This window comes from Parasteatoda tepidariorum, chromosome 1 (assembly GCF_982258835.1).
Source record: "Parasteatoda tepidariorum strain Cologne lab strain chromosome 1, Ptep-v5.0, whole genome shotgun sequence".
Classification (NCBI taxonomy): Eukaryota; Metazoa; Arthropoda; class Arachnida; order Araneae; family Theridiidae; genus Parasteatoda; species Parasteatoda tepidariorum.
Genome location: NC_141755.1, coordinates 74,083,595 through 74,097,480, shown reverse-complemented (window position 1 = coordinate 74,097,480; position 13,886 = coordinate 74,083,595). Strand labels below are relative to the sequence as shown.

The 13,886-nt window shown below is 26.1% G+C and overlaps 1 protein-coding gene across 1 annotated transcript; it reads right to left on the bottom strand.

Moving 5' to 3' along the window:
* Positions 1 to 5,220: 5,220 nt before the first annotated feature.
* On the bottom strand, positions 5,221 to 13,733 carry Prx4 (Peroxiredoxin 4). Its single transcript, XM_016074800.5, has 6 exons — positions 13,296 to 13,733; positions 12,656 to 12,773; positions 11,664 to 11,780; positions 9,457 to 9,579; positions 6,926 to 7,091; positions 5,221 to 5,402 (listed from the first exon to the last, which is right to left on the bottom strand). The coding sequence occupies exons 1-6, from the start codon at positions 13,501 to 13,503 to the stop codon at positions 5,349 to 5,351; spliced, it is 786 nt and encodes a 261-aa protein (XP_015930286.3). The 5' UTR covers positions 13,504 to 13,733; the 3' UTR covers positions 5,221 to 5,348.
* Positions 13,734 to 13,886: the final 153 nt, after the last annotated feature.

Sequence of the window (13,886 nt, the reverse complement as noted above, 5' to 3'; positions counted from 1 at the left end):
CATTTAAATGTTCTTTAAGGTCATTAAAATAACCTATCTTTTTTTCTTTTACACATTAAAGTTCTTCATTATTGTCTTCTTAGATCATGCCATATTTTTTATGTGAATTTTTGTACACACATTAAACAACATTTTAAACTTTTTCTTCATTTGTTCGTAATTACAAAGCTATTGTTTTTTTACCTTCAAGATATTAGAATTTTGAAGTGAGAGATGTTAAATGAAGAAGAAGAAAAAAAGTACTTCGATAAAGTTTAGGACAATTTTTTAGCAAGCAAATATTTTTTTTCATTTTATTATTTTTTGTTGTGTGCGTGAAATTCGGAGAAATACATGGTAACACTATTTTATAATATGCTTTACATGTAAATAAGTAATATATGCATTGATTTTTTAAATGATCTTTTGGAAAGATTTAAAAAATATGTGTTTCACTTGATTGAATTTACTTCTATTTGTTGAGTATTTTCTATGAAAAAAAGAACTTCCTACTATCAGCAGCATCTTAAGGCAATTATTTCAAAAATCCTTAGCTTAGACATGTCAGTATTTGATAAGCAGCACTTATTATGCATCTTATTACTTTTTGCAAGTCTTACTAATTATCCTATAATTTCTGTTTGTATTTGCTATAAGTTGTAATATACAGTGCTCAAAATAAAAAACAGACTGCATTGAATAACTTTTAATCTAATTATCGAACCTTTATGTTCTAGAACTCATTCTTAATGGTTCCAGGGGGTGACCTCAAATATGCTAATTAGTGGCAATGATATTTTATGTTATGAAATCGGACACAAAAACGTGCTTTCTCTAATTAAATATACCTTTTTTTTCAACAGGTTCAGATTTCTGACCCCCAAAATATAGGGGGTGACCGCTATCTGGTAAATATGGTGCCAATAGGTGGTCAGGAGAGCCATCCAAATTTTGGACCTTTTATTGTTAGTTTTACTTTTTTTTTTGCATATTTCGCTATATTTCCTTTTAAAGAATATAATTTTACAAAATTTAAGTTAAATCAGTCGAATTGGTAATGAGAGATCTAATTAGAAAAATACATACTTTGTATTTTGCTATATAAAATTTTATTCTTTAAAATAATATAACACATTGTATACCTTACAATGTAAAATTTTTTGGCTAATTTTAAATGAAATAAAGATTTATTAAGTTATTTTTTGCATAGAATTATCTTAGGATAAATAAATTTTATGATTGCATTTGTGTGTAAAAAGTTTTCAATTCGCTTTTAAATTCCTCGAGATATGGTGAAATACTCAAAAAGTAAAATTAACATAAAGGGGTCCAAACTTAGGAGCACTCTCATGACCAAAATATTATTACCATATTTTCCAGAGTGCAACTGCTCCCTATATTTTTTGGGGGGTGGGGGGTCAGAAATCCAATTCCCTCGAATGAGAGGTATGTTTATTCAGAGAAAATAGGTTTTTGTGTCTGATTTCATAGCTTAAAATATTGTCTGTTCTAGTTAGCATATTTGAGGTCACCCCCTCGAACCATTAAGAAAGTGAAGATCCATTAGAAAGTGAATATCTGATCATTAGATCAAAAGTTATTCAGGGAGGTTCGTTTATTTTTTTGTGCACTGTACATTATAATTTTATAAACTTGTTTTATGTTCATTGTAACCTATAGTTTGTTATTATTTTTGGATGCAGGTATAGTGAATTTTGATTTTAAAATATTGAGTTTTTTTTTATGTAAAGCACCAATAACTGTATTGTGATATAAATTCTGTGTGGTGCATATGGAATAAGCAAAGAAAAATAAAAATTTTAAATTTTTTTAATGAGAAAATAGATTTAACTGTTATAACATCCATAATGACTTTAATTGAAAATTGTACCTGCCATTTAAATTGTATTTTATGTATTTGTTAGTTTTAGTTTAGCATTGTGAAAATATGTACTATAAATAAAACTATAATGCATTGAATTGTATAAATAAAGTTGAACTAGAGTTTTGCTGTGGCTTATCTGTGAGAATTTTAAAAAGATTAATCATAGTACTAGTTATTATAATTCTTTTAGACTAAATGCAACTTTCATTAAATTCTTATATCTGGTTAACAGATTGATGGGCAAGTGATGTTAAGATTTCTTTTTTAAATAAAAATTTCAAATAAATTTATGCGGTTACTGCAATGTGTATTTTTATAACATAAGTTTTGTAACAATGCCATAAATTCTGCAATTCTTCAACTTTTCATTTTGAACTGAGTTAAATTCTGTCATTTCTAAATATTGAACCCTACTGATAGTTAAAGACTGGGATTAATTTTAATAAAACAATCAAGGAAGGTAATTATGTTAATACAGGACTGCCAACTTTCTACATTTTTTGGGAACATTTCTTCTAGTGGTGGCTAAGTTTATGTTTTGTAAATTTGATTTAAAGTTATTTTCGACACAACTTCATGTAAATGAACACTAAGTTTATATGAAACACTACTTTGTTCCAGCTCTCTCAGGCTATTTAAATGTTGGCAAAATTGCCAAAAATTCAAAAAGCTTTAATTTTTAATTGTCTACCACTCTATAAAATGTTTTTCAAAAAGCATATACCTAAAAGGACCCTTTAAAATAATTCTTTGTGTGTAAAATGCCTTAAAAATAATACTATGGTTTAAGGCAGACATTTTCAATGAATAATATGAAAATAAACCAAAGGGACTAATATTTCATAGAAAAAGTGTGAATTAGATTTTTAAATGAGAAAATTATGATTGATAAATTTATTGTATGCATTGAAAAGAAAATTGCACTGATTGTGAACTGGACTTCATGCTGATTTCTATATGGCGGTGTATTAATTACTTTCAACTATTAATGTTAAGTAATCTACATAATTTTTTTAACCACACAACAACCTAGGTAAAGAATCTGGTGGCCACTCTCCCGACATCCAAAGAGATTTAAGGTGTTTAACATTGTGCAGTAACCGTAAAAAAATAAATATAGTTTGAATTAATTCTTCGCTTCTCTGAATAAAATGACTTTCGGTAGCTATACTGGATGCTTAGTGTGGATGTCATAATTGGCATTAAAACATTCTTGGCATCTATGGAATAATAGTAGATAAAGCTATATAGCGATTTTTTTAACGTGTCGTTTTAACTTGGGGTCACGTAAAGTGAAATTATGTTATATAACTCATACATTTACTTATCATAGTTGAAGTTTTGTAACAATGTTTAATGCCCTTAGACTATAGCCCCTTAAACTCTGTTAAGGGTGCTGTCACCTAAAATAATTGAAAACTTTGCATTTACATTTTCGATAAGTGATGCGTTAAAACTAGCAGTTAAACTTGACACAACTTACAATTTATTGCTCAAAAATAATTTGTTAAAATTTTTTTTTGATATAAAATTTTTAATAGATAGCATCAATCTAAGCATTTGAAAAAAAGATGTAACATTTTTAATTCTTTCATCTTAAGTTGTTATGCATACATTTATTTTATAATAAAAGCCTAAAAGAAAGAACTTACAAATTGAAGGTTTATAACTGTGTTTTATTTGTCAAATAATTAAAAGTCTACGTGCCCCCCCCCCTTTTTTTAAAAAGAAATAAATCAAAATTATTTGTTTCTATTCTAAAGTTTATGAAACAAAATTGTCTATAAATTTGAGGATGTAAGTGAAATTTAATAGCAATTAAGATTCTAGCATCTAATTTTTTTTTATTCAAATGTAACTAGATATATATTTCCATACGTTAAAATCAAATAAATCTACAATAGGGAATAATAAACATAGCATCTCCATTATTTAAACGAATAATAAAATTCCCTACCTTATTCAATTTAATGAAAAATGCTTAAGTCAGTTTAAATTTATTTTACTTAGAACTACTTTAGATTTTAATTAAAATTTAAAAAAGAATTACTTATTTTATTACCTTTAACAGATATTGATCAATTTTAAATCGTATTACAAAATAATACCTTTGAATACTAAAGATGAATCTGGTCATTTGCCAGACAGTGTGGACACTAAGGAAAGAATATGCATGGATGCCCCAATAAAGAAAGTTTTTGTTGTAATTTTTATAAATATTTTTTTATTATTTTAGTCATTGTTCACTATTGTTTATACAATTTAATTATATTATTTATAACAGTAGTTTTAATAAAAAATAAATGATCATTCTGATCAATTTATTAGTCAGGGTTTTTGTGATTTATTTTTAAGCAAAGGAGTTGTAGGAAAAAGGGCGTCAGGCAAGTACACCAGACTCATTATAGGATTGTAAGAAAATTTTTGAAGACGAAAAAAAAAAGTTTTCCTCTCCAGCAACAAAACTTATTGCCATGGTATTTTTTGCTCATAAATTCTAGGATTTCTATAATGAAATGTCAAGCATCAGAGGTTATTAATATAACATATTTTAAATGAAATAAGAGCATTGTAGAAGATAACTAGATTAAAATATAGACAAATTATGATTTAAAACTTCGTCTATAATTTTTTTCTTTTACTATATTTCCCATAACAGTTTTTAGAAATCAAAAACTACAGTTTCTTGGTGCAATATTATATACATGAGCTTTTCAAACACTGACAAGAAAAGTTTATGTAAAGTGAAGAGATTTTTTTGTATGGGCTATTGCAATTTCAAACTAAATGTCACAACAATGTGTACATTAAATATATTTTGTTCCAATACATTTTTTTTAAAAACATATTGCTACATAAATTTCAATAAGATTTACTTCGCCATTTATTAAATGGATACATACAGTCTGCAAAGAAATAAAAGTTACAAAAGAGAAGAAATATTTCCTAGATACAAAGTTGGAATAAAAATTTTACTAAAATAAATATTCAATTCACTGTAAAAACGTCAATATGTGAATGGATTTCTTTTACCTCTCAAAAGTTAAAAAAAAGATATCAAATTCACATTATAAAATGTCTATATATGTAATTTATTAATATTCAAAGTAATATATTTAGTAAGACCAATAGGTACTGAAAGGAAATAAAATTAAAAATAAATTGAAATGAGCTTTTAGTATTCAAGAATACTCTTTCTATAGCACTGCATTACGGTATATAGTGCTATAGATGAGTAGAAATATTACCTTAGAGCACTATATTACTGTAATTTAAAAGGTTGGCAACTCTTCTGGTTGCTGTTATGTCTGTGACTGTGTTTCACAAGCTATCACTTCCAAATTATAAATGACACATTTTTAACTTTTTGAAAATATTTATTTGAGCAAATGAACATTTCATAAAAGTGAAATATAAATGCACAAAATAAAAAAGAAATAAAAAAATGACTCAGTCAACTTCTCAAATGAATTGTTCTTTTTGCTCATAAATCGAACTTGCTGAAATATTTCAGTTTATCAGAAGGATTAGGAATAATCTGAAAAATAAACAAGAAAATTAATTTCATACTATAGTAATTTGAAATTTTTTAAAAATATAAATTAAAAAAAATTCAATACATTTTCTTTTTTAATAAACTCGGATTAAAAACATTAATGCATAAAATAAGAACAATGTGATGTTTTTATCTTTAGCATAAGCCTAACATATACTGGAACAGTGATAATGGTCATTTGAAAGTGGAATTTGGCATTTAATTAAACTCATTTATTCTGTACCAAACAAAAGGAAAAAAAAAAGTTATAAACATGTTCTAAAGTTAGCAAATTTCAACAGTTACAAAACTGTTGATGACAAAGTGACAGGAACAATAAGGAAGTTACCAAAAATAAAAAAATCACTAGAGCTATTTAGGGTGAAGGATATTTGTAGGTATCTAACAAAGATAAATTCCTGAAGTGCTATCATAAAATAAATTAAACATTCCTGTAAAAGTATGTTATTCATTTCAGGATTAAAATATAAGTTATATTAAATTACAACAGCAAAAATAAGTTTGTTTTACAAAAAACACATGTTTTGCTTCCAGAATTTATCTCTTAGTTGAGTACTATTTTTACAGTAGATTAATTTAATAATGTGAGCTTTAACAATAGATCAACCACACATACATAATACATTATTACAATAAACAGGGATGTAACTTTTTTAAACGAAGGGTCCCATTAAATAAATTTCAAATACAGTAGGGAACCGATTATCCGGAACGATCGGGACCATCACTATTCCGGATAACTGATTTTTCCGGTTTTCTGAATCGCTGCAAAAAGCCGTTTTTTTTTTACTGTTAAACCCAACTAAAAAAAAAATTGAAAATAATCTTAAAAAGAAGAAAAAACTATGAAGTAATACACTAATGATTATTTCCAAAATGATGGTAATGTAAACATCTTTCAAAATCGAAAGAAAAATCCTAAAATCCTATGAGGAGAAATTTTTTTTTTTTTTTTTTTAAATGGCGGGAAAATGTATCGAATTTCGTTCCGGTTTTTTGGTTTTCTGATTTCCGGATAACGGGTTCTGTACTGTAATACAATATTATTTAATGAAATAAAATAAGTTTAAAAATTCAATTGAAAATATGAATACTAGTTTTTTAGATTAAAATTTATTATTGTTTACTTTTATTTAAATTACTCAGCCTAGAGCAGTGCCTCCCTAAATTTTGGTTGTGACACTCTTAAAATTAAATGTGGCACAGAATATTAAAAATGGAAAAATTGTATGATTAAAAAAAAAAGCAACAGTCTATTGAATGGGGCTGAGTTCGTATGGCACATTTGTGAAAACATAAGTCTAGGATCATGTGACATGTATCACACTTATGAAACAGGGAGTAGAAAGAGGGAGATAGTGTAGAATTCAATTTCACACAAAGAGAATCTCAATCTACTATCAGAAAAATCTACCAAATGTAAAAATTATATTTGCTAGTAGCTCATGAAAGAGATTTTGTTTGCGAAACAGACCATGATTCCTTAAGAGATTTATAAAACTTACTGTATCTGCACCGGGCTTCCATCCAGCTGGACATACCTCTCCATGCTTGTCTGTATATTGGAATGCTTGAACAAGTCTCAGAGTCTCATCAACAGATCTACCAACTGGTAAATCATTCATGGTAATCTGCCTCAGCACACCTTTCTCATCAATGATGAACAATCCCCTATTTACAAAATATTACTTTGTATACATTATATTGTTTTATTGAAATATGAAAATGAATTGTATAATATTGAAAATGAATTGAAATATGAAACATTGTATACATTATATTGTTTTTTTGACACTATTATATTGTTTTATTGAAATGTTACATATGAATATGTAACATTTCAATAAAACAATATAATGGTGTCAATTTTAAGAAAAATAATATTAGCTGAACAAATTTTTTTTATTATCTAGGTTATATGTATTTAATCAAAGACTTATGCAACTAGTGTTCAAGAAATGGCCTAAATCGGAGCTAGCGAACCAATGGCAAGCATGCCACTGAGTGGAAAAATAGTCTTTTCAGTGGCACACAAGAAGCATGCATTAAATTTCTTTTAAAATTAATATTTCAAAAGAAAAAAAAACTAAATATTTTTAATACTTGAGGCAATTATAAGCAGATCCAGAAACGTGTTCAATTTTTGGTGTCATTGAGACATTTTCCGGGTCATATAAGGTTGTTTATAGTACTCTCTTTACAATGGAAGTTCATATCCTTTTTCTTGGAAAGTACATGCAAAGAGTAACCCAAACTAAATTTCAAACTATCATGAAATTTGCACTATATTTTGAGCTGGTATTTTAATAATAAATTAGATATTATTATCAATAGTAAAAACAGCCTTGTTTCAGATTTAAGTGAATCTTGTGAGTGTTAATAAAAAAAATAAGTTACAACCCAAACATAAATGACATGACTGATAAGGTTCAGCCACAAGTGCCCCACCAAGTGAGATTAAATGTAAGACATTTTTGAATGCAGTAATATAACATATGTTAACAATATTAAATGAAAAAATTTTTAGAAATGAAAATTTTATTTAGTAGAAGCATTTTATACTGTTGTTTGAGTAATTTTTATTTTAACTTTATTTATTTCAAAACATTAATTTTAATCCTATTACTATAGTTAATTAATCTATATTAAATATTTGGTTAAATATTTAATTCATTAAATCATAACAAAAGTAAGCAAAGTTAAACTATCAATTCAATTTTTCAAACGTCCTAATGTAAATCAGAAAGGAAGTGAATTTGAGGTACCCAAATCTTTAATTAAGAAATTGAGTTACACTTTTGATTGAATTTTCGAATTAAGGTCTATTTTAATTCAGGTTTAATTTTGATTAACTAATTTTAATTGTACTAAATGCTTATGGAACATAATTCAGAACATAAAAACTCTTTTTAGTTTACTACTAAATAAATTCATCTAGCTGGAATAAAATTAAGATTTCTCTAGTGTTAAACTATGCTAGGTAGAATACATTTTAATTAACATTACATTTAATTAAACATTAAGATACATTTTAATAAACTCAAAGCACATTTCAGTTTTAATAAAAAATTATAACGGAATGGAAAAGAAATGAGAAATAAATTTTTTTTATTTGGAACTACTATTTAGAAGACTTAAAAAACAAATCTGAGTATCAGCACTAGATTTTTCTGAACATTAAACAAATGGCTTTCCAGCAACAAAAAACAAGTTTTTCCAATGTAACATACTGAGTAAATAACACGGATTGATCAAAATTTTGTAGAATTTTACTCACATTTGAAATTTTTAAAATATAAAAGAAAAGTTTTAGTCAATAAATGCATTACTATTAAATTATTATTTGCATTTCTTTCTTTTACCAATAATAATAAATTAGTAGACACTGTAATAAAATATTCTGACCTTGTTAAACATTATAAAAGAAAAAATAACTATAAATTCCCTCACATTGGAAAAATTTAAAGCACATAAATTCAATTAAAAGAAATATTCTGATTTAAAATATAATATCTTGATAAGAAAAAATTTAATAACCATGTACTTTTTCTCACTTCATAACAAAAAATTGCAATGAATCTCACTAAAGAAAGTTGTGAATTTTAATTCTAGTTAAATGCTAATTAGCGTTTTGGAAAACTTGGAAACATTCCTTTATAAAATATATTATTTTGTAAAAAATACGAAATTAATTTTATTCATTTAAAAAAAAAAGCTGGAATAATGAATATGAAATAAGTTATATTATTTAAAGGTTTTATTAGACATCAATCAATATTAAAATCAAAAAATTTATAGATCTAACAGATTACAGTCATAAAAGTATGGAGAAAATTAAGCTTTTGTTGCAAGTACAGTCCAAATTAGATGCAGACTGTCAGAAAGTAATTTTTGTCCAAAATATAATAAAAAAACAAACTAAATATACATAAATTTTCTTTATCAACATCTTATATTTTAATCCATAGATTATATAAAAAATATGATTTTTCAAAAAATTTTAGATTATATAAAAAAAAGAAGATTCTAGATATACCTCAGTGTATGACCCAAATCTTCTAAATAAACTCCATAGTCTTTTGAAATTTGGTGAGTGAGATCAGATAATAGAGGAATATTTAAAGGTCCAAGTCCACCTACTTTTCTCGGAGTATTTATCCTAAAAGAAATTAACAAAAAAATTTTATGTATCAAAGAAAAATATGTTTAAAATAAAACCAACTTTGACAACAAATGTTTCGAAATTTTAAAATGATTTAAATAAAAGGAGTAAAAGTCCAAAGAAAAGGGGAAAAAAACTTTAAGGTAATTAAATATGATGAAATTAAAAAAAAAAAAAACTATTCAATTAAGCCAGACTAGATTAAAACAAAATGCTTATACTAAAGTTAGATGTCAATCGTCTATAAACATAATGTCTACATTAAATAAATAATCCCAAAAAAACTGAAGCAATAATATGTTACTTCACTCATTTAAAAAATATACAAACTTGAAATAACAGTAGACATATTTCAAGCCTTCAAAAACAGGTGCCCATTTTGAAGACTTGTCAGATGTGAATGAGAAGAAACAAAAGTGATTTGAAATATAAAACACAAAGTTGCCAACAAAAATGAAAAAAAAAAAAAAAAATAGTGAGAAACAAAACTAGAAAAATCACAGTAGACCAGAGAGAACAAAAGATAAAAAACAGAACACCTCTCCATAATGCATGGAAATGCATTTTACCCTGATTTGCTCCTCTTGGACACTGCGGTTTTTCTTGTTCTGTTTTTATCCTCTCTTGGCTACTGTGGTTTTTCTAGTTTTTCTCATCTTTATTTTTTGTTGGCAATGTTTTATATTTCAAATCACATTTGTTTCTTCTCATGCATGTCTGGCAAGTCTTGAAAATGAGTGTCTGTTTTTGAGCACTAGAAACATGCCAACTGTTTCCAATTAGTACATTTTGAATGGATGCATTTTAAATAAAATTTAATGTATTTCAAATGAATTAGTAAATTTTAAATGAAGTTTTTAATCAAGTAACATGTCTATAGCTCAATTTGTTGATAGCCCTTGCAAATTTTAAATGTCAAGTTGAAAAAAATAAGTTTTTTCATTACTTGAATGAACATACACAAATTATCTCAATATTTTCATTTCCAACATAAAATGTCCCATACAGTAAAACTTGTCTATAATGACCTAAGGACCTAGATAAAATATTGTTATTGAGAAGTTATTGTTATAGACAGTTTGAACTATAAAAGCACATGTTTAAAACTAATCATAATTTAAACTTGTTACGTGAACATCAAATGAAAATTTTTTCTTAGAAATATATAAAAATTAATTCATAAAGAAATTATTTAAGATAATAATCAGTTAATTTTGTTTACTTATTTTTTAAAGAAAATTATTGGCAGGCATACAGACCTCAGCCCATCTAATGAGTTTAAATTTGCACCACTGAACAACAACACATCATTGTTCAAATTTAAAAATTAATCTGCACTGAGTGGAAAAAAACAGATTGGATGATCTTTGGAAAGCACCTAAAATTGAAGTTAAACCAACCATACACCTCTTTTGCTCACAAGCGATTTCAGTCAGCTCAATTTCCACATTTCTATTGTTTATTTCTTCAAAGAAAGAAGCTTTCTTCTAACAATTTTGGATAATTGTAGTTGGCATGGCAGATCACAATACGGAAATACCCCCAATTTTTCAATTATAAATAACAGCATGCTATTTCTTTACATAGAAATTTACAATTCAAATAAAAGAAAATAAAATTCTAAAAAAAAAAAAAAATATACATTTAAAAAATTCTGTTCCTCAATAAATAGTACAATGGGATTTCTTACCCTGCTAAAAGCTCCTCAAAATTAAAATATTAGCTAAATTCTTATTTTTTAAAATTTATCTTTTAAATTTTAGAGTAAAATATTCCAGTTGGAAACTTTTGTAGAGCCTAAATTTGTGTGACAAAATAACTCCAGAATTACACATGGTCTCAATTAAGCCTTCAATAAAGAAATCTTAAAGAAAATAAATAAGCAATACCTAATTAATAGTATTTGAAAATTAATCTAACATCTTATACGCAATTCTGCAAAGATAAAAACAATTAACCCAATTTTTATCACAACAATTTTTTTTAAAACTGAATCCTTGTGATACAATAAACTGTATTTATAACAAGGCTTAGATAATGAGAAATATAAAAACAGAAATGTTACCAATTCAGTGCCTTACCATGCCAGATGAGTGAACTGTGAATCTACTGAACAAGCAACCACCTCAGTATTTATTGCATGAAATTCTTTGATACGATCACTAAATGCAATAATTTCAGTCGGGCATACAAATGTGCTGAAAAGAAATAAAACATTGTTCAAATAAAATGCCCAAGTTTTTTTTTTTTTTTTTTTAATTCAAGTCTATTTACAATTGTGAAATATCAGAGATAATTAAATTAAATTTAGATTTATTGACTTGTGTCTCTGCTAGCCTCAAGAACAATTTTAAGTAATTAAGTAAATCGATACTTAAGTAATGGTTAGAAAAGCAAGCTCTTATAAATGAATTATACAAAGATGCTTTTGTTCATCAAACAGTGAAAATGTTTTAAATGAAATAATTACATAAAAAATAGGTTACAGTTTCAAATAGCTAAATAATATTCACAACTAACAGAAAAAGCAACTAGAATTCCCTAAAAGCAAAAATTGATCAAATTTATAAAATAATGTTAAAAAAAAATTATAATCACAATTAACTGAAAACTTATTATCCATATATGCAAAACCAATCAATTTTCTTTTAACTTTCATAATAAAACAGACTCGATACATTCTTTAATTAAAAAATAACCAAATTTTTTAGGGTTGAATTATAATTATTTAGTAAAAATTGATTAGTGGTCTGCTAAAAGTAAACATTTGTATAATATAAGCACATTGAACAAATGGTGCAGTTTATTAAGTTTGACAAAGGAAAAAAAAATTATCTTTCCACATCATGGTCACGAGTACCTTGCATATCATAAACAGAAATGTAGCCTGATGTGACTGCACTGTTAAGAAAGTGTTGACTGCATTCAACTCACTCACTTTGAGAATAATTTGAAGTAACAATATTTGGAAGTGATTAATAAAAAAAAATATTGATCTAAAGTTCTGAATTAAATAACATATAAAATGTAATAATTTTAAAATCAAAAATTATACTATTTAAAATATACTCACAAATCAAGAGGATAAAAGAAAAACACTAAGTATTTTCCTTTAAAATCTTGCAACTTTAATTCTTTAAATTCTCCATTAACAACAGCTGTACTTTCCCAATTAGGTGCAGGTTTGGAAACTGCAAAACATTTAGTATAAAATAAGTTTAAAATTAATTTTCAACTAACAACAGTTTTAATAAATACCTTTTAAAACTATAATGAAAAGAAAAGCTTGTTGAAAAAATTAGCTGCATTGGACTAAATGGCTGCAGATTTAAAGATATACACTACAAATTTTAAATTCAATTTAGCACATTTGACATTAATTTTCTTATAACAATAGAAGCATCTACAAAGCTTTGAAAATTACAATAAAAAATAAACTTTAAATTATAAACCTTAAGACTGGCATAACTTTCTATTGCTACCAGATGCACCTTCTTAAAGATTTAATTTCATAAAAATGTATTTAAAAATCAAACAAGTTTCATGCAATTTAAAATATACAGTGTAGAGAGAGTAAAAATTAAAGGGAATATCATTTCAAATGAAGGTACAGTATGCAATAAGATTAAAGCTTGTAAAAATAGAAAAAAAGTTAGTGTAACAATTGTCATAGCAAGCAGACATTAAAATTATAGAACGTAAAAAAAAAATACTTTGTGCTTTGCTTGTAGCATAATTTTGTCCAACAGTTGATCTTGTTGTTTCATGGGGATAAACGTGCCCGCCTCCATAAGAATAACAAGATTCATCAGCAAAAGTTTGAGCTAACACCGCAAAAAGTATAATCTGAAAAAACATACTGCCGGTATACCGGTAAATGCTTTTGATAGAAACAGAAGTACACGACGACTGATTTAGCATAAGATAATGGGCTTTAACAGCTGTTTTAAGAACAAAATTTATAACTTTTATCAACGTATCAAATCCATTTAGAAGGAAAATAAATTATAAACAATTTGATTGGATCAGAAAAGCCGGGGAGAAAATAATGTAGATAATGACTTTTTTAATGTCAAGTGTAAAGAGAAAGAGAAGATCAAAGCTTTTCCGTGTAGAACTTTTAGTGATAAACAAAAATAATTATTTTTACACTTGCAGCAGACGATTTTAAAAATTTGACACTTGTTGTTTTCGAATAATTAGTGGGTTGCCAGACTGTTTTAGGTTACCAATATTTGAATTTCGTCATAAAATGAATTGCTAGGTTTAAACTCAAACAGTTGAATGAGTTGCTAACATCATTG

Excerpts from the sequence above, each read along its gene's own strand:
- Prx4 (XM_016074800.5), bottom strand. The coding sequence starts at position 13,503 with ATGCTAAATCAGTCGTCGTGTACTTCTGTTTCTATCAAAAGCATTTAC. Across the intron at positions 11,781-12,655 it reads TTCTTTTATCCTCTTGATTT|CACATTTGTATGCCCGACTG; the intron begins GTGAGTATATTT and ends ATTTCTTTTCAG. Across the intron at positions 5,403-6,925 it reads GGAAGCCCGGTGCAGATACA|ATTATTCCTAATCCTTCTGA; the intron begins GTAAGTTTTATA and ends TTTATTTTTCAG.